Consider the following 22809-nt stretch of genomic DNA (forward strand, 5'->3'; position numbering starts at 1 on the left):
TAAAACAAATAAACTTGAATTGATTAATCTCCTAATTAAATATTATATTCGATGCAATACAATTACGAAACAACATTTATAATAGGTACCGACCTATACCATCATTTATGATGAAAAATATATCTATATATCTAGTACAGAACATTTGAGTTAAAATTTAAACACAGTTGCAAGTATATCTTATAGTATGCGTATTTTTCTCGGGTGTATATTATATTATATTGTATATTATTATGTTTAGAATTGTTTTGGTTTAATTTTAATTTTCTTGACTCGATGATTTTTTAACGATTGTGTTCCTAAAGATTTGTCAGAGAAGCTGCTGGATTCAACGTCGACATGCGGATTGGTATTCACACCGGAAACGTGTTGTGTGGAGTGCTGGGTTTAAGGAAATGGCAATTCGATGTGTGGAGCGACGACGTGACATTAGCCAACCACATGGAGTCGGGCGGCGTACCCGGGTAATATTATAAGACCCTTTTTTATTAACCACACATTGAGCATATTTCTACACAGAGTAAATATTTATCCTAATTCTTATTATGTAGGATTTCCTTTGATGGAAATTTTCGTCTGTTTACTGTCGAGTGCATGAAAAGGGAATCATCACAATTTACCAACTTTGGGGTTATGCTTTTAGAGTCTCAAATAAACATTGCGTGTAAATTGTTTCGTTTTATCCAATATTATTTTTAATCTGTGGATTGTATAAACAAATATGTGTTAGAAGTAGTACATAGGTTTTTAATTAAAAAAAAAAATTTTAAAACAATAACATAAAGTGTTGTCAACACTACCTACAATCTACATGTTCGTAAAAGTTGTCGACTATTTATACACTTGACAGTAATATAAAATATGATTGGGTCTTTTTCTCAAATAAATATAATTAAATCGTACATATAAGATAGATCATGTTATAAAATAGATTTAGTGATCTATTTATACCATTGGATAACTTATTATCTTTATTAACTTACCATTGGTTATAACTTATAAATAATATAGTGTTTATAATCAATTGTTATACTAAACTACTAAAGTACTAAACATAAAACTATAGAAGAAAATAAGATTATCGATGATGATATTTTAAAAGCATTTGCTTTTTAATACAGGTGGATACAACTATAAAATATTAAATGTCCTTACTGAAGATAAAAGGAAGGTACCTTCTTATTTTATTGTTTACATTTGATACTCAATACCTACGTACCTTAGAACAGTAAACAGTAAACAGGATTCTGGTATAAAGTTTTTCTAAATATTTTGTTAATGTCATTGTCTATATAAAATAATAATATACGCAACGATATGAGGTTTCAAATACAACAAAATAACTGAAATTGTTAGAAAATAAATCGATATAATATGTCTGAATATCAAATTTTCAAAATATTATGACCTTCGAAAAAATTGTGATTAGGTATACATTTTTGATTATTTTTAATTCCTAAACCACTTATGAAAGTATACTCGCACTTATGCATACCTTATTTTAAATTTTCGATATTTTTGACTAAGAAAAACAATTTTATCACTATGAATAAAAAGTTTAAAATAAATTTCAAAAGTGTATACAAAGTGTCTAAAAATCACAGAAACAGCAATACTATATACCAGCAATAATATACCTACTAATACTATAATATCGAAATCAAAAAAAACATGTACGTAGGTAATTAGAATAAACCATTTGATTCCTTAACTAACATGATATTGAATATGACATTAGAAGCAGTATAAAAACTTGGCTAGATTTTACGAGTTTTTATGGATGTTATACTTATTTACGTCGTACTTCTTTTACGAAAAAAACGAGTGCTTGTAAAAAATATAGGTGGCAATAAATGTGAAAATAGGTACTCGTGTTATATCCCAAATATCCATTTTACATATTAAATAATTGTATATTATGATAATATACCTATAGGTAGATCGTCAATGTTAATTAATATTTTTTTATAAACAGCAAAATATGATCACGAATATCAAATTTGACACTAGTAAATAAGTAATAATATTAACATGGACGCGGTCGAATCGTTACAAATTGGTTTACTGTAATATTTCATTTTCATTGTAATTTGTTACGCTATATACACATTGGCTGTATTTTGTTGAGTCTCTACTCTATAGTAAAATATTGGATTATTTAATGTTATTTTAGAAAACATTTTAATATGGGTAAAAACAACATTTGATTAAAAAAAGTTGTTCGGATGCGCATGCTGCTTTCCACCACAGTTTTATTAACTTTTCCTCAATCATTTAAACATAATATCCATAATTCATTTCAGTCTTATACGTCGCTTGTTATTTTTAATACCTACAATATCAAAATTTAAAAGAAACATTCCTCATTTCAAACAAAATTTTTAGACTTAGTATTGCGTGAATCGAGAAATTTAATAGCTGTAGTTTCATATACTTCTTTATTATTATCTTTTTCTATGAACTGCTTTTTTTTTTTTTTTTTTTTATCAAAATATGGCTCAAAAACATTTATACATTGGAAATCACTCTAAGTCTACATAGTCAATAAGACAATAATTTCTTAAGGTGTATCACCATCTACTCTTTTAACTTCCTATTTTTACCTCTCAAAACTGACAAAACTCGGTAGGTAGGTAATTATTTTTCGAGTAAAAATGAAAGGAAAATATTTTGAAACTAAATTAACCCTAATATTTACACATCGCGTTGCATAAATACTTTTTGTCAATAAAATTACCCTCGATTATGCGTATCATCAAATACGACAGCTTTGAATTATAATTATGATTGGAGGATCAGCAAGGGTGCATTTGGCATTTTAATCAGATTATCAAATTTTACCTATTCTGAAATATGCGTTTAATTTTTTGACAATCAAATTACAGACGTTTGTTGATAACCTTAACATACTTGATTTTAATAATTTAATTTAATTTCAATAATTTGTGTGAAAAATGAGTGTGTATACTTTGTAAGATAAGCCATAAGCATGATAATATTATGAACAATACAAATTAACATAAATACACTCGTCATTCAAACTATCAATCGTGTCATAATTCTTAACAGCATAACAATATAAATACATATATCAATAGTGAGGATTAAATAATTGACAGTCTCATACAATTTTCATTATTGTCAACATGTCATTTTCGTGCATTTCATTAAAACAAGACCCATAATATTACACTTCAACGAAATTGATATTATTATTTAATTCGCTTAATATAAAATCAATATTATTATAACCAGCTGACCTTGTAATTCATATAATATGATATATTATACCTATACCTATAATAGAATTAAGTATAGGTAACTAAATAATTTATCAAGTTAGAATTTATATTGAATTATAATTATACAATTTCTAATTTTAATATTATAATCAATACCTATTTACAATGTATAAGTACCTACAACATAGCAAATTCCTATAATATGATAATATTAATTAAATGACGTAGTAATAAAACTAATAATATAATATATATAATATGCCGGGTATTTATTTTATCAAAAAACACTCGTTTTGTCAAGTGCACTCTTTCCTAGTTCCAGATGGTGTTTTTTTTAAATAGTTAGTTGAAGACAATTATTCCAACAGTAATTATTGCAATTGATGTTTGTTTATTTGAAATATAACACAAGTTAAAAAATAATGTATTGTACAATTCGTGTGTGTGTGTCACTCGTGAAGGTGCTCAGGACTCAATACAGCTATGGTAGACCTGAAATTGTTGTACTGCGGCTCCCTTATAAGTGGTGTTCCCGTTTCATTGTCTTAGAGCGGAGTTCGCAGAATTTTGCTAACGCCCTTGTTGTTTTCGTATTTGCAAAATAGATCCTGTCATGTGTCTATAATGCAGCCATATTTTTGGTATAATTCTAGGAATTGTTAAAGTAATTATTCTATTCCAAATGACTTTTAAATAATTAACATAATCGATGAACGTGTTTTCGTGTTTAACCATTTCCCTGAGCTTCCAAACATTATATTAGTTTAGTTTCTAGTTTCTAGACCGTACAGTTTTCAAAAACCATTAACATTTTTGAAAATATATTTTTAAGTCGTTACAAAACTATTTATTTATTTTTAATTATCATTGTAACTATATTATTTAGATAACCATTATACTTTTTTTTGCTTTTGACTTTTAATAACAACGTTCATATTTAATTTCTTATTGCAAATTAGAACATTTTACAGATTACGTCAATGTAAACATTAAATTTTAGACAAGTAATTTATAATTATAAGTATTCAAAAATTTGATGTCTGTGGTAGAGTGGCACACACGCCGTGTTTGTCCACTATAGGTGCTCCACTCATCTAAATTTTAATACCTTATAGTTTATACTAATTCGTTTATTGTATGCAATTTTATATATAAATGTCAAAATACTCCAAACAATATTCTGCTTTGGAACATTAAATTAAAAATACGAAAAAGTAAAAAAACGTAAAATTGTATTATTAATAAAAATTTAAAAAGTTGTTATTTTATAACGATTAAAAATTATGTAAAAAAAAATATTAATCAGTTAGTAGTTTTTGAAATAATGAGTGATAAAGGTTGGTATATTTTTACGTTGAATGCGGATGTATAGTTTATATATTACACAGTATATATTAACTAGAAATAGGCAAATAAATAATTTAGCATAATATTAAATCACAATATTGTAATACATGTATAAGTGGTTACATTATGTTTTAGTCGTGTCCATGTCACTAGAGCTACTATGGAACAATTGAATGGTAGATTTGCCGTTGAACCAGGCAATGGTGGTACCAGGGAAGGTTACCTGGCAGATCACAAAGTAGAAACATTCCTTATTGTACACCCTTCAGAAAAAAACGTAAGTAGCCCTTTCAGCACACGATTAATATACATTTTATGAAAATCTCTGTTTAATTATTACGTATAAATAAATCAGATCTATAATGTAAAAAAAAAATACAAGACATCGACAGTATCTATATCGATATATTTGTAAAACGGACACCGAGTCACCGTGACCATAGTATACTGAGTAATGACTATCACAATTCACAGCCATTAGTGTTTACAAATGAACAAATTAATCAAACGAACCGTTCTGATAGTGTCTTGTTCACAATCATATAAATCTTTGGTAATGTCAAGTGAATAATAAAATCATCGATCGGACTGTTGGTGGATGTCAACGTGGTGGAAACTGATGATATCGTATTCAAAGGAAAATATACAAGTCCCTGATGGGAAATATAACCAAAAAGGATTTCATTGATTTTTACTATGAGCCGAAAGAAAAATTATCATAAATAAAAGGTCAGTCTGTACCTGATCACACAATGTGAGACTTTTTGATCGACGTCTATTTTCCATTAAACCAAATTCTGCTACCGCCGGATGTTTTTTCATACAAACCTTCTACAAAGGCGAGAAACCTGGTTTGGTTCTTTATTTCTACGGCTATTTGTCTTTTCGCCAATATTTTGCGGTTTAAAGCCAATATAAATAATCTTACTTCAAATTTTGTGAAGAATAAATCGAATCTGGTAATAATAAATATTAATAGCATTTGCTGTAAAGCCTGCAGCAGAGGTTGCCAAAATTCAAAAATATATTTACAATATTTATACATTATAAATAATATATTTCTTAAGAAAGTAATTTTAAAATACATGAATCATCGCATATTATTTCAAAAAATCAACTACATTATAATATTCATTGTTGATTTAATCAGAGTTTTCTCGCATTATTCTATCTTCAATCATCACTGACTGTCTTCATTTAAACTTAACGCTTTTGGTTTATACGGAATCTTATTGTTGAATATTTATGTTGGCTATGGAAATTATTTTACCTATAAATGAAACATAAAGTGACACCTTCACAACATTAACAATTTTTGAATTAACTTTTCTATTTTCTTACTTATAGTTTTCAACCTTTTTTTTAAAAATGAATTATATTTATTTTAGTAATTTATATACCATTTTATATTTTTTGCGATTTTAAGTCATAACTCATATAAGACGTATAGAAATAATGTTTTAGTTTTTTGACAAAGAAATTCATTTTTCACACAATGTCACTTTATATTTTATTTCTACTTGATTGTATATTATATCTTAAATTTAAATTTTTCTTCTATTCATTTTTCATTTTTCTCTGATTTAACATTCGATCTATTATTGAAAGTTCTTATTAATTTGTTTTAATGCGAAATGTAACTAATGAATGTATTTAAAAATATACCAAAGTTACTTAACTTAACTCGTACTACTGTTAATATTAACTAAAAAAATCATTAGTTACCTAGTATTAATACTAATATATCAATTATAAATTATAATCAATAAACTCCATAACTCGGTAATAGTAAGGCTAGTTAGAGAAGTTTAATGTTGAATTACGAATACAAATTTATAAAATATTAATGCTATAATTTTAGCGAGTTAGCTGAAAAACTATATTTAATATAGATACCTGCCCTTTTATATTAGTTACACACATCGGATAAAAACATTAAACTAAATATTTTTTTTAAGAAACGTAGTGCATAAACATCAATTAATCTAATTAGTTATTTTATTTTTATTGCTGCGATAGCAAACAGATAACGGTTTAAAAAATAATGGAAATAAGCTATCTGAAAACGGTGGATTTCACTATGAAGATGGCATTAGCAGAAATAGATCGCCCAGTAAAATGACTAAATATATTGAATGTTGGGGCGCGGACAAACCCTTCGCAAACATAACTGAAAGTACTATGGCGAAAAATATTGGTCTAGCAGTAAGCATTGACTCTCATAATATTGATGACCATTTTTCTAGCGTTGTAAGTTATACCTTAAGTAATTATACTATTTTTTTAGAGTCTAGCAATGATTGAATCAAACTTACTTCCATCAAAAAACACTTGTTTAGATTGCAAGTAAGTGTTTATATTTTTCAACACAAACGGTACCATTACATCGTTATAACTTCTAATTATTGAAGCTATATTTGAACGACCAATTATTTTTTAGGAAATGGTTTAACTCGGAAGATTTTAATCCGGTGTGCTTATGGTTCAAGAACAACGTACAAGAATCACAATACAGAAACCAAATGGACCCTTTTTACAAGTACTACAGTGTCACAGCTTTGTTATTATTCGTGTGCATGGTTGCTATACAATTGCTGTTGATTCCTAAGTGAGTTTGAAATAAAAATGTACATTATATTATTATTATAATTAAATTTATATTATTTATACATACAAAATAGTGAACAAATAAATTTCTATTAATATATTTTTCATAAATATAAGTCTTATATTATGTCATGGTCCATGGAACACTATATCTATATATTATAATCTACACATAAATACAAATCAATATACAATATATATAATATGCATATTGTATATATTTTTATTTTAAAGTAAAAATAATCAAACAAATATTTTAAAAAAGCGTTTAAATTGTACTTAACATTTGTATATTAAAGATCGTTAACAATGTTGGGAGCTCAGTGCGCTTCATTCATTGCGTTATTTGTTTTCGCATACGCCAGTTGGGTGTCAGAATACGATTGCGGTGCTCAAGAAAATGTTTCCGTAGGTTCGTCTAGATGGCTTCGTATGACTATATTTCTATTAAGTTCTACATTGGTGGGAACGTGTGCCATTATTACCTTGGTTAGTTTTTTAAAATGTATTATTATTAATATCTTAGTCTAATTATGTTATATCTTTATTATTTTACGTTTAATTATGTTTTAGCAAGATTTCATGGACATTAATTATACCGAAAGTTTTAAATTGAATAGTACAAATGAGTTATTTTTTAACACTACAATAATATTGGACCCAACAGAAAACCAAATAAATTGGTATTCTTTCTCAGCGGTTTCTGTAAGCTATCTAATATTGTTACGGGATGTATTGGAATGTATACAGTATAATACGGGTCTATACCTACGTGAAAAAAATATTAATTATAATATACGGTGGGCATTTGGCAAATGGTGGGCTAAGAGTATAACATTTCATTATTATTTGTTTTATTGAGTCTTAAATGTTCTTTTGAAATTCTATGGTTGGACCCGTGTCCCTCCTACACCACACGAGAACTATGCAATGCAATCATAAATGTAACTGATGAATAAATAGATTAACTGTTGAAAATATTTACAGTGGATAAATATAGATTTATATTATCAACATATTACATCGAAAATTTGGAGGTATATTATTCTTTTGAATCTTTTGTAAATAACAAAAGTAAGTTTTTTACCAAATTTCTAGCAAAGGGATACTAATTTTTTGCGAGACCGTAATATGGCGTACCAATACTAAAATTATTATTTACCAATACATCCCCATATATTTATATTTAAAAACACTAGAACTTACTGTATCTTACCTTTTATTACTTTTAGGCATTTTTATGTAGTACTATCCTCACGTTGTCTTTGATATCGTCATTTCTTCGGATTGGTATCACCCTGAAACTTTTCATCATGGTTATCTGTGGATCACTTCATTTGTCTATATACCAAACATTACCTTTATTTCAATATCATTTTATGAATTATAGTGATGAGTAAGCAAAAATGCAATGATTTCAAAGATATACTTGACGTTATAATATGTTGCCGTTTTTATTTTTTAAGTGAAATACCATGGCAGATAAAAATGTGGGCTCCGGTTATTCTTTTAGTCATTGTATTTCACATGTTAGACAGAAAAAACGAGTTAGCTGCGCGAACAGATTTCTTATGGAGAGCTAAATTAAAGGTCGAACAAGAAGAAGTGGAAACCATGAGAGGTATCAACAAAATTTTATTAGAAAATATTTTACCAGCTCATGTTGCAGAACACTTTCTTCAAGAACAAGCACTACAAGTTGGTGAAAAATAATCAAATCAATTTATTTAAAATGTAATTATTTTGTTTTAATTTTAGGACTTATATCATGAACGTTACAGTTGCATAGCAGTAATGTTTGCGTCAATTCCTAACTATAAAGAATTTTATGATGAAAACGATGTCAATAAACAAGGACTGGAATGTTTACGATTGTTAAATGAAATCATTTGTGATTTTGATAAAGTAATGACAAAATTAATTGTAATCAAACTATCCTGCAATGTTTTACATTTTTTTTTAAGTTCAGGGTAATAGATTTTTTTAAATCTCTGCCACTTAAAAACTTATAGTACATTGCAGTAAGACGATTTTAGCAAGGAAAAATAATAATACTTGTATGATTTTATAGCTACTTTTAAAACCTAAATTTAGTTCAATTGAGAAGATTAAAACTATTGGCAGTACTTACATGTTAGCTTCTGGCCTTAGGCCTGGAAAAGAAGATAACACATCCAAAGTTAGTATTTATTTTTTTTAATTATACTTATTGTAATTTAATATTGTTATAACTTAAATAGTGAAATAACAATTAAATTTAAATGTAATATGTAATCAAGTATATATTATATTGTATCCAAGGATCAAATTGTATTAATCACGAACTTCAAAAAATACATAGAATATATTAATAATATATATATTAGTATATACGTATATATTCTATACTTCTATAATGTATCTAATACCAATATATAGATAACAGCTAAAGTCTGAAATTGGGTAAATTGCATATTTTCCGGATAATCTGTGCATGTTTTTGTTTTCGATTGATTTTGAGTTATAATTTCTTATATTATTTTGGAATATTTTTTTTTAAGATAAATAAACCAAAATCTAAGTATTTTTCCAATTAATTATTTATTGAAACAGATGCAAAAGTTGTCTTTTGAACACATCATATTGCAGAAGTTCACGTTTAACTCCGAACAAACCTAATTCAATTTCAACTGACGTTATTCACATATACTCTTAAGATAAAATAGGTATAATTGAATAATGGACTTAATATTGGTCAATAAATAACAAAAGATCAACAATTGTCAGATAAGGTGCCCGTAATAGTGACTTCGTAATATGTTTTTCTTTTGAATTTTACCTACTTTATCCATCCATCAATGGCTATTAGTACAGAATAGCCGGTTAATGTACGAAACTATGATTTTAAATGTCAAGTACCTATACACTATATTCAAGTAGTACGTTTAATGAGCGGATTACTCGAATAATGTACACATTATCCATAGCCACGTTTTGGACTTAAGCCGTAACATACCTATAAGTACATGATATTATATCAAGAGATGACGTATGTATATTATACTGTAATACTGTATATAGTATATCTAATACCTATCCATATTATAATTACATAAATGTATAATTTTCTTTTTTTTGTCGTCATGTTAATTAATTGTAGGTTTAAATCATATTATTCTTGTTCGAGTTTACAATACACATACACCTAATGACAATACCTATACTTATTCAAAACTTGATTATGGTAGATGGTAGACGATGGAAGACCTTTAGGCCTTTTTTTACAACTGTTGTCACTTATAGGTGTCATAATACTTGTCATATAATATTAAAACTACGTTTATAGGCTGCAGTGGACAGGCAGCAAGAGCACAACGTGGTGATTCTGGTTGAATTCGCTATCGCATTGATGACCATTTTAGAACAGATAAATCGAGAGTCTTTTCAACGGTTTAAACTAAGAATAGGATTAAACCATGGTCCAGTCATTGCTGGTGTGGTAGGTGCACAAAAACCACAGTACGACATCTGGGGCAATACCGTGAACGTTGCGTCTCGGATGGACAGTTGCGGGATTATGGGCAGAATTCAGGTATGCATATTATTACAGGACAGTTATTCGTCAATACCTTTCTGCAAAGCCACAAATCTAACAATTTATTATGTGGTTTTTTTATTTAGGTCACTGAAGATACGGCTAAGATCCTGATGGCAGCTGGTTATGATTGTGAATGTCGGGGCCCAACGTACGTTAAAGGAAAAGGCACATTAACAACGTATTTTGTAAGAACACAATACGACCAGAAATCGAAATAATGATTTGTTTTGTGATTTTATGTGAATGTGAAAAATTTAAACATCTACTAAAATTGTATAATAGATTTTTCGTTCACATTTTCCTAGTCCATAGGCCAAGGATTCGAGTCAATTAGATAATGATACGTTCATTATATTAATGATTAAAATATAATATTTTATATTATATTTATATATAGACATATGGTACCTATTGTTATTAATAATATAATATAGAATACAGTCTTTAATATAGTACCTATATTGTATTATATTATTATATTGTTAAATTATACAACAATGTGTACCTATGTATGATATTGTTTTGGTATTTTAGAATATAATTTATATCTAACCATTAAAAATTGTACTTAAATTAACCAAATTTACTTGTTAACCAAACAAATGAAATTGTTATTTTAGTTATAAATTTGTGTTGTTATTATGTTGAACTATTTAAGTCGTATAACGTATTCATTGATAATTGTTTAACATAATACTTATATATACCTATATTTTATAGTACATGTATCATGTATGTGTTATAAAATGTTAAACTATCATAATATACACTCGTAGAAACAAAGAAAAACAAAGAATAATAATTCTGGTATATACGGTATAGTAAAAATATTTAACACTACAGTCTGTTGGTAGTTGGTAAAAATCTTCTAGATATATGATATGATATGATGTGGAATCATTTTGAAGTTTATCCAAACAAAATATAGGAAACATTAATTGAATAATTTGTATCTACGGTAATACCAGTTTTACAACATCTTATAGTTTATACGAAATTTGTATACATTCAATTTACAGATGATTTTTTTTACCCAGAGTTATCTCAATTAATTGAAGTGTTTTTGTAAAATATATTATAAAGTATATAAGAGTATATTTATTTACATATTATAAACGGCATATCTATCTATGCCAAATTACATAGAAAAATGTATTCATTTTTTGGTTCACTAAATTGTAATGGTCCAATCTTGGGCCAGTATCAGTGTACCTAAGTGGCTAAGTACCTAATGATATTTAAGGACCCATTAGCTTTATGTTGATTCACTAAATGTTTAGTGATTATTTATGGAACCCAGCACTAGCATTTAAAATTTTAAAATAAATAATATCTACAGATACATAATTGACATATTTAAATTTAGACTCATTAACAATTTATTGTAGCCTCTAGGTACCTATACTGTATTGTCATTTGTCATATTATCAGCAGCTTATTAAAGATAGCAATAAAGATATATTATATAAGTGCCTATACTACTATAATCGAGTATAATCCTCTTGTTCACTTCTTCTAACGTCATCATACAGTAAGTATTTACGTACCACAAGGGGTTTAAGTTATATTTTATTATATAATCGTATGTCTTATACTAAAGCGCAATTCAATCAAATTCACTTTTCCTCAAATGAACGCGTTAAGCACTTTAGTATCTACCTATATAGTATTTTAAAATTGCTCTATGCTCACATTCACATAAATAATAATTGATAATCACTATTAAATTAACATCTACCTATGGGGTTTATACCATATATTCCGAGAATAAACGTTTCGACAAAATATAGCCCCCTATTATTTGACCATTTAAATTGGATTCGATTAACTATAAACTATAATTTATAATTGTTCAATAACAATCAATAAATCGTAACTGATGTATTGATATGTTACATTGGATTATAAAATCTGAATAATATAACTTATATAATATTATAGCTATTACTGAAATATTGATAAAATAAATTAAAATGTTGTTAAGTCCAGGCGCTAGTAATAAACCTTTTGTACAATAGTTCCCTTTTTATATCTTATTGATTAGGTTTTTAATAGATATTGAATGCAAGTGGCACGTCGACTAAAATCACGATTTAAAATAGTATATTATTATCTGAAATCGTGATTAATAAACAAAGATGTTAGTGCGTTTTTTTTTTTTTTTGAAAAATGGCGGTAATGCTCGTCACCACTCTACAGCCAAGGAGGTTAGAAACGCACTCAGATCATATGGTATTCCTTTCGTCGGGACGTGTTACAACTTGCTCAGTAGTTGCTCGGACGAACGTTGTAACGACAAAAGCACGGCTATCAGCTAAAGCCGTGGACAAAAGTAAACATCGGCACGGCGATTGATACTGCGATTGATAGTGCGATAGATAATGCAATTGAAATATACATACAAATACACGATACCTATGTCCATACTCTATTGTAGTGTCAATCGACAATCGCGATTTAGACGGCTCCGCGGTGCGTCAGGCCGTCAGGGTCTTCACTCTTCATTCTTCGATCAGTCTCCTCCCCGTGTCGGAGGCCGCACGTAATCCGTCGCCATAGTCTATCAGTCACAGTAATTCACAAACGATCAACCATACGAAACAGGTAAGAGATTGGGATCTATCGTGTGTTTTGTTTCGGTACGCAGAAAGTGTACGCTCGCGCGCTCTCCGCCTTTCCGCGATTCAAATGCCGCAGCAGCGGTGATACGCGTGTAAAGGGGGAAAACGGTGGGAATCGAAAATCAATACCGCTCGAAAACTGCGAAAACAGAAACACCCTGACCTACTTGTCCGGGGACGTCGCTCTTGTTTACTGCAATACCCGCGATTGTTTTTGTATTAATTGTAATCATAATCTTTTTTTATTGAGACCCTTTGTTTTTGGTTTTTATTCTTACCAAGAGTGCGTCAAATGTCAGTTCTATAATATAGTATATTATTGTTATTTTAGTTGTTGTAAACAGTTGCATGGTGTTGCATGCACAAGAGTGAATCCATAGACAAAACGATAGATTTTTGAGGCCACTAGAGAGGGTAAAATACTAAAATGATCGGTGTCGTCTATCGGAGTCGCGTGTTTGTCACAAGGCAGGTGTTTGTCAGGGTTTTTTACAACTGTATTAAGGTAGTCTGACGGTTTGAATTTCTATTTTACTCCTAATGTGCATCGATTTGAAATGTTACTGTTTTCATGGTTTTATGAATACTAATTTTAGAATAAACCTCGACTAACTTGACATTGACCAATTTAATATAGGTACTATTATGCATGCCCAATATCTAAAATTAAAATTCCGTCTTGAAACTAAATTTATGCCAAAAAGTTTTATTCGCTAGTTTTTTTTTTCAATTCCATAAATTAGGAAATCATTATACCTATACTATCGGTTAATAATCAGTTATAATTATAATTTAATAGGTAGGTTACAAATACATAAACAAACATAAATATATTCTGTTGATTAAATGAGTTTTTATTTTATTAGGTATAGCCATTTATCCGCTTGTTAATTTTTATGTTTTAATAATATACTAATTAACTAATATATTAACTTAAAATGATTATTTCTTTTATTTTAAAACATAAAATTAACATTTTTTTTCATTGAGATGTTAATAACTCTATTTTTTTTCATAAATGTAAGAAGGTACCTTCAAAATTATAATTATTTACCTGTGCCTAGGTAGGAAAATATTATATATTTTTAATAATAAGATTCTAGGATATAAAGGTACCTATAATAAATTAGCACTTCACAATATTCTATTCATTATTCTATTATTCTTATACTTACCTATCTACATAATAAGAACATTGTTACTATGTTACAATACATTTGTTACACAACCTTTTATTAAACATGTTTATTTGTATAAGGTGTGCCTACCTCTGACTATTTCTGACCCTATTTTTGTCTTGTTCTCGTTCTGTCCTTATAGAACAAATTTAATCAACAGAATCCTTGGATTTTTCTTTTAAACTAGTTCTATATTATAATATAATATTATATTGTAATAGTATTAAATTTACTATGTAACTATCATATCAAGGCTATATAGTTGTAGTACCGCATACTATAATGTAATATAAATATTATTTTCATATATATAATCTATGGTATAGTGTTATGAATGTTATCCTATGTATTATTTTAAATTACAGTCTATTCTTGGTAACTCTTGATAACATAAAATTCTCTAGAAAAAAAAACAACCTTCCAATTACCTATTATAATAATATTTATGTTATTGTCAACTTTTGTGTTCAATAATTCTAATTTATTTAATTTCTTTGGAGCTTTAATTTACCAAAAGTTGACTGACCCAAAATGTGGGTGACCTTTTTTTACCCCTATTAATAATTTTAATTTATTGCCTAACACCATAATTTTGTAGCTAGTCTAACCAAAGGAGTCGACTTATCTAACAGCATGGCTACCAAATCTAGTCTAAGATCAAAGTGGGACGAGTTTGTGGACTCTTCTACAGCTACTGCTGTTGAACTTTCTGGTACAAACCAAATGTCAACTGGGGTTCGAAATGTTGTCGGTTGGCTTAAACAGGTATATTTTATTTACAAGGATATTTACTTTAACAAAATGTTGAGTATAACTAAACAATTGAATTTATGCGTATAATATTTATATTAGATAGTTAACTTAAGATATAATATACTAAAAATATGCTACCTATCTGTTGATATTTAAAATGTTATTTATAGCATGTACATGAATTTCATTTTTAATATATAATTATATAAGTTAAGCAATCAATCAAATAGTTTTGTTTATTCTTCTGTATGGCTACAATATTTTTTGTCTAAAACCAGTGCACCTGCAGTTCCATAAGCCCCTATATAAAGGTTCTTAATTTGACAAATTTAACAAATTAGTTTGAAAATTAGCAATTTTAATTATTTGTTAATTTAAATTAGGTATAATAAGTGGTTACTTAATCATTATTTTTTTTTTTTTTAACAGCAGTATGAGAAAAATTTATTTAAATTTCATGAAATTCATATATTTTTTAGGTTATAATAAGTAATTTGTCTTGTTTATTGATAAAATAAATAATGCCGAGTTATATATTATGTAATTGTAATTTTTGAAATTTTAGTTCTATAAAAATATTAAGAAAAATTATTTTAGAATTTGAATAATAAATTGTTAAAACTTAATACAAGCATGGGTGTAAATAGGGTGCTCAAATGCATAGTGCTTGAACCAAAAGTTTCAAAAACAAAAAGAGTGGGAGACTTGTCTTCCACCCACTACATACACACAATTGTATCTATGATACAATTCAAAAATATCAAAAATAACATGTAAATTTATTTATTGAATTTTTGTATGAATGTATACAGTTTTATACAGTCATAAAATATATATAGTATATGCATTATATATAAATATTATAATTGCATCCTTCTTTTTCCTTCTCAGAAAACTTGATTATAATATGTTCATTATCTATTTTGTTAGATAACTCTTTCTAAGTTTATAATTTAATAACAGTGGCACCAAACTAAAATTTTTTATTAAGCAAAATCTAAAATTTTTATTAAGCAAAATCTAAAATTTTTATCCCACCACAGCTTTCCAGCCATCTACATTTAAAAAGATACTCACATAATATGAGTTTGGCGCCATTGTTTATTATAATAAAGATTATGTATAATATATATTAAAATATCTTAGGATAGTTTAGATAGCTCAAGGAGGGTTAAGCCCTCCTAAGCTTCTCCCCTATTTACATCCATGAATACAAGGTTACGAGGTATTTGAGTATTTCTTAAAATTATACAACTTATTTTGCTAAAAGCTGACAAAGTAATTGTGATAGTTAAAACTAGAAAAATGATCTTAATTAACAATATAGACACTAGCAAATCAAGCTCTATTCAAAATAATTTTTTAGTATAATGAATAAATGATCATCGTTTTGAATGTATGATCTCAATACAAGACTACTGTCAATATTGGTATTTGTTGTTTTTCAGTACCCTGTATGTATATTTAATCATTATTTGTAGATACTCTACTCCAATTTAATTTATCTTTTATCTAAATCGTTCTGCTTTACGAAATTATATTCCATGTATAATTAGGCAGATAAGAAGTATTATTATGATTCATTGTCTTATTTTATTAAAATAGCAAGTTATCACATTTCATGGTACATTATCTTTTTAATCAGATCAGTAATTTTTATGAAAATGTAATTAAATTATTTTGTATTTTTATCATATTTAGGCATCATTAGAAGTACAGCACGCTAGTTTACGAACCCTAAGTACAATGACTGATCATATATCTGGTGCAACTCCACCTCTAATAATTCTTCACTTCAATGACGTCTACAATGTTGAACCAAGAGATCAAGAACCATGCGGAGGTGCTTCCAGGTTTTCAACAATGATCAAATCATTTGCTCATCAACAACCTATGATATTATTCAGTGGAGATGTGTTTTCTCCCAGTATATGTTAGAATAAACATTTTGAATTTAATTTAAAACTTTTTTAAACAAATTATAAATATTTTCAGTAAGCACATTTACTAAAGGTGAACAAATGTCAAAGGTGTTAAATGAACTCGGTACCCAATGTGCTGTTTTTGGTAATCACGAATTTGGTAAGTTATTAAAAATTAATTTGATTCATAATAGCTAACCGGTAACCTATCTTTTGTTTTTTAGACTTTGGCCTTGAAGTATTATCAGAACGTGTTTCTGAAACTAAATTTCCATGGCTGATGTCCAATGTTGTTGATAACGAGACTGGTAGACCTTTAGGAGATGGTAAAATCACACATCTTTTAGATTGGCATAATAAGCGAATAGGACTAGTAGGCTTAGTCGAACGTGAGTGGTTAGACACTTTAGCTACTATCGACCCAGAAGAAGTAACATTCATAGACTTTGTGCAAGCTGGCCGGTCTTTAGGAAAACAACTTAAAGAAGATGGCTGTGATTATGTTATAGCTCTTACACATATGCGCATGCCAAATGATATTAAATTAGCCGAAAATGTGGATGAAATTGATTTAATTCTTGGTGGTCATGATCACAATTATGATATACGAGAAATCAATGGCAGACATATCATCAAAAGCGGAACTGACTTTAGAGAATTTTCTAAAATCACTATCAACCTTGATGAGCCTAACAATGCAATTGAGGTGAAAAGAATAGAAATCACTAAAGATATTGAAGAAGACGTTGCCATGAAAGAAATTTTGGATTCTTACTTAGGTTTGTAACCAATAATTAGTTATCATTGCTTATAATGCTTGTAATAATTCAGCCATACATACAAATTTAAAAATCTGCTGCATACTTATTCTATTTGTTACTCTTTTTGAAAAATTTAAATACATTCACACTTTGAAATTCTATGACACATTTTCATAATCTTGCACACAAAAATAGGGACAGTAGTGATCTATAAGTCTTTATGGTATATGCGTTATAAATAATTGTACATCAACATACATATTATATTAAGATTAATACTAATTGGATGTATTCCAATTATTATCAAAGACCTAGTCCTAATGAGCATAAGTCATTCATAGGATTACATAGTTAATCACAGCTCACTTGTTAGTACATTAGCTTATTTGTTAGTATAAAAATATTAGGGCAGCAAGTATTTTTAGATTGTTTTATGAAAGAATTAACAAATCTGAATTTATCAGCTCACCAGTATAGTTGCTGAATCTAAATTTAAAAAATTAAAATTAATTATATCAGCATTTTGGCAATCCTGCTCAGCTAGTGATTTTATTGTTTAAATTCTAATATGAATGTTCTAATTACTTTAATTATTTTATTTGTGTCTATTATGATATTTATTTTAAAATGTATAAAAGATTTTTAATTGTAACCAACAAAATAAATGTCTTAAAAAATACTTTTATTTCTATTATTCTCTTTGGTAATGTAAACTTAATGAGTAATGACAATAGCTCTTTTTAGCTGTCTATTTTTTAAAAATACTCACTCTTTTTAATGTAATTAAAAATTATTGAATAAAATTGAATGTATATATTTAGTATTTAGTGTTTAGTTATCTAACTAAAATCCACACAAGATATTCTGAAATAATTTTTTAAGTATTTTATATTTTTAATATTTATACAGTTTGCCTGAATGTTTTTTTTTTATGTTTAAAAGACAAAAATAATTTAAAGTCACAAAATTTAGTATAATGTACTATAAAAATACTACTAAAAGTAAATAAAAATGTTTGTACAATTTTTCAGGAACAATAGAAGGAAAAATGAGTGAAGTATTAGGTACATTCACTGTTGAATTAGATGGCCGTTTTAGTCAAATTAGAACTGGAGAAACGAACCTTGGAAATTGGGTGTGTGATGTTCTATTAGCAGCTACAGGGGCAGACTTGGTAATTTTGAATTCAGGAACTTTTAGATCAGATCGTATTCATCCTCCTGGAGATTTCACTTTGGGTGATCTAGTTAATGTTGTACCAATGCAAGATCCTACTATTGTCATATTAGTAACAGGTAAATAAAATGTTTCACATATTGTGTATAATACTTTCATTATAATGGAATGTATATAATTGACTTTTCTTTTATTATGTATCTGATATATAAATAAATTATTCTATTAACATAATGTGTTTAGGACAGCAAATTTTGGAAGCATTGGAAAATAGTGTTTGTAAATATCCTAAAACAGAAGGACGATTCCCTCAAGTGTCTGGAATTAGTTTTGGTTTCGATCCAGAAGCAGAACCTGGCAAAAGAATTGAACCTGATTTAGTTAGAATAGGAGACGAGTATCTTGTTCCTGATCAGTCTTACAAGTTAGCTACCAAATGTTATTTACATAATGGTTGTGATGGGTATACAATGTTAAAGAACTCTCCCATTATTGTATGTTTGTATTTTATCCTGTAGTAATGGTATTTTATATTTTACCGTAACTTTTGCTTTTTGTATTTAGGTAAATGATGAAGAATGTCCTGAACTAGGATTAGCTGTCCAAAACCATTTTTCCGCTATACAAATGCGGCAAGGTAAATCACGCCGATTATCCAAACACAGGCAAAGCTTAGTCACACTTTCTCGAAGGTTGGTTTACTTGTGGTTCAGGTTTTTATGTGTTTATAATATATATATATTTATGTGCATACATTTTATTAATTAAATGAACTGTAAATAGACATAGTTTGGTGAAGTCAATGGAAGGAAATGAATGGGAAGGTGGGCCGTCGCCACTTAGAAGAGGTTCACTAACGTCGCCAAGTTTATCCATCCATCATCATGGTTATTCACATTCTCCATCACCACCATCTACTCATCATTTTCACCATCATCATCACAAAATAAATAGACGTGCTAGCTTTGATGATCTAGAACAGCAAACTTGTCAACTATCACCAAAAGTTCAAAATAGAATTGTTAAACTTACTCCACAGCTTAGGGAAGAGATGTTAATTGATCGGCAACGTTTGGAAGATGAATCTGTTATACAGGAGGTTGACGAATTAAACAATTCTCCTCAAGGTAGTTTTGACCACTCATAAACTCCATAAACAGTCCCAGTAGTATTTATGTTGTTAAATTATTTCTTGTTCCTTTTCAATCCAAAACATTAAGTAGGCAATTTACCATTTCCATATTATTAATCCATTCTACGCTATTCTATTATTGTTTTTAATTTTTATTTCTGACCGATGATTCATCAACCATTTAATCAAAACTATTTTCAATTGAATTAATACATTGTAAAACAAAATAAAATTAAACCAATTGGTAATTAGTGAACATTAAACTTAACATGTCCAACCTTAAACAATGTCCATTTATTACATACAATATTTTGGAAATATTCTAGTCACAAAGACTTATAATAATAAATTGTATTTTTTATAATATTATAGTTTATTCATATTTAATGGGATTACTTGTTTTTATTAAAATTTTAAATTTATGTAATTATTGTTATTAAATATTTTTACTTTACATTGTTTTTAATGTTATTAAAATTGTTGACTAGGTATTAATTTATTATGTTATTACTTATTATTACTATTATTAAAAATATGTTGAGAGTTTGTTCATTATTTTTCAAACTTTTGTGTTAATAAAAATGTATTTATTTGCTCATAAAAATAATTTGTTATATATGTTTGCAGAGTTGAGAATAGTTAAATTCATCAACCTAATATATATTTACATGAAATGGAATTTTATTTAAGAGATGGCGGACGTGTTTGTAGCGCCCTCAGTATGATTTAAATTTTGAAAGGGATAGGGGTTTCTAGCTAATTTTAAAACTTGGCTTGCAAATGCATTCTTATATTTGTGCTAAATATTCATAATGAAAACGTCCCTATTTATATACCTATATGGCTATATTTATCTATACTAATATTATAAAGCTAAAGAGTTTGTTTGTTTGAACGCACTAATCTCAGGAACTGAGAATAGAAGTGTGAAAATTTAGGTTTGTGTGTATTTTGTAATGCCACATTATAAAAAAATAAAATTTTATACAAAAAATAAAAAAAAGTTATGGGTTATGTTATGGACACCTCTTATCACTTAAGGGGAATGGAAAATAGATAGTAGCCGATTCTCAGACCTACTGAATATGCATATAAAATTTCATAAAAATCGGTCAAGCCGTTTCGTAGGAATATGGTAAACAAGGCCGTAGCCAGGGGGGTTTTAGGGTTCAGGCCCCCCCCCCCCATAATTTTTCTTTTGAAATAAAATTGAATAGTTTTAAATGCCTATTATATTTGAAACTTGTACATCGTACAGGCACAGATTATATGAAAAGAAATTAGGAATTTATTTTTTAATAAACCATACTTGAATTTATTTTCAGTTATTCTAACATCTACATACCTTCCAATATCTTGAAGTTCTGGTAAATCTAGAGTACTTTCTACAACACAATTTTCAGTAGTAGACACACACGGAACTTCTTCTTCTACAGTAATTAATTCTGAATCCAATTCAGTTTGATTGTTGTTCTTATGAAAAAAATTAAATATTGACGACTGGGATGGCAAACTTCATTTCATTTTTAAAAAAGGTGGGTAAGTGGATGTCACTCTGCTGTACAGTAGGTTACAAGTGGGTCACTGTCATGGATGGTGTTAAATTTTAATTCAATGATATAATATCAATGTATAAAAAAAACGATTCTGAGCGAAAACGATCAGTCAGCCAACCTATGATATTACCAAGTATATTTGATGATAATATTAAGGTGAATAAAGTAATTTATATATAGGTACTTAACCTATTTATGTGGAATCTTGTTTTAAATTTTTAATCTTTAGCTATAAAAGTTGAACGCTATACTTTTTTAACTAGAAAATAGTTATTAAATTTGAAATGTGATAAATTTTGTCAAAATTTGAACTTTAAATGCTTATAAAAAAAAATTGTGTCTATGTATTTTTAATATTTTTCAACTGCTATTAGAACGATATATCAGGAACCTTATACTAAATTTTCACGTTTTTTTACCAAATAAATAACATTTAATTGATATTTATAGAAAAAAAAATAAAAAAAAAAAACTGGAAATGTCCGTAAACAGCTCAAAATATTTGGAAAATGTTATGGTGTACAGAAAATGGTAATATAAACATTCATTCAGGATTTCATGTACCTACGGTAATTTGTTTAAGAGTTGCACCAAAAACCAAAATCGTTTTTTTCGAAAACAGATTTTGCGTAAAAATTCCAGTTTTTTCTTAATTTTTCATTTGTTTTTCACGGTGCTTTTGAAAACTATTGGGACATTTTTACTTTCAACCCCAAACCAACTAAATTCACTTTCCTATCAGAAAAGATACAGTTGAAGAAAATTTAAGCATTTTTACTGTCCTATAAGGTGATGACAGACATAAAAATAAAACACAAGCAATTTTTATTAACAATATACAATAACAATATAAAAATTTACAATTTTATGGTAACAATATACACGGAACAAAACGAATTATTTCAATAACAAAATATTTAACACATATTTTAAATAA

At 27.8% G+C, this 22809-nt stretch overlaps 2 protein-coding genes across 6 annotated transcripts in view; both read left to right on the plus strand.

Annotated features, from left to right (window-relative positions):
• LOC132941566 (adenylate cyclase type 2) overlaps positions 1-11868 on the plus strand; it is a 71544-nt gene extending 59676 nt beyond the window's left edge. For both annotated transcript variants that reach the window (XM_061009673.1, XM_061009672.1), the window contains exons 8-20: positions 306-464; positions 4725-4866; positions 6609-6794; positions 6877-6935; positions 7030-7197; positions 7496-7685; positions 7770-7901; positions 8429-8592; positions 8663-8894; positions 8955-9101; positions 9268-9375; positions 10522-10767; positions 10857-11868. In XM_061009673.1, the coding sequence (XP_060865656.1) occupies positions 306-464; positions 4725-4866; positions 6609-6794; positions 6877-6935; positions 7030-7197; positions 7496-7685; positions 7770-7901; positions 8429-8592; positions 8663-8894; positions 8955-9101; positions 9268-9375; positions 10522-10767; positions 10857-10991 (2068 nt within the window). In that variant the 3' untranslated portion in view covers positions 10992-11868. The remainder of the gene's footprint in view (positions 1-305; positions 465-4724; positions 4867-6608; positions 6795-6876; positions 6936-7029; positions 7198-7495; positions 7686-7769; positions 7902-8428; positions 8593-8662; positions 8895-8954; positions 9102-9267; positions 9376-10521; positions 10768-10856) is intronic.
• Positions 11869-13115: 1247 nt separating this feature from the next.
• On the plus strand, positions 13116-20926 carry LOC132941250 (trifunctional nucleotide phosphoesterase protein YfkN). 4 transcript variants are annotated; one of them, XM_061009214.1, is made up of 9 exons: positions 13116-13377; positions 15175-15337; positions 17027-17258; positions 17321-17407; positions 17472-18026; positions 19040-19303; positions 19428-19678; positions 19749-19876; positions 19968-20926. In XM_061009214.1, exons 2-9 carry the CDS (start codon positions 15206-15208, stop codon positions 20329-20331), a joined length of 2013 nt encoding a protein of 670 aa, XP_060865197.1. In that variant the 5' UTR covers positions 13116-13377; positions 15175-15205; the 3' UTR covers positions 20332-20926. The 4 variants fall into 4 exon arrangements, with proteins under 4 accessions (XP_060865197.1, XP_060865195.1, XP_060865198.1 ...); XM_061009212.1 differs by having other exon boundaries at positions 13117-13377; positions 15171-15337; XM_061009213.1 differs by lacking the exon at positions 13116-13377 and adding an exon at positions 13881-13899 and having other exon boundaries at positions 15171-15337.
• The last annotated feature ends 1883 nt before the right edge of the window (positions 20927-22809 follow it).

This window comes from Metopolophium dirhodum, chromosome 3, assembly GCF_019925205.1.
Source record: "Metopolophium dirhodum isolate CAU chromosome 3, ASM1992520v1, whole genome shotgun sequence".
NCBI classification, from domain to species: domain Eukaryota; kingdom Metazoa; phylum Arthropoda; class Insecta; order Hemiptera; family Aphididae; genus Metopolophium; species Metopolophium dirhodum.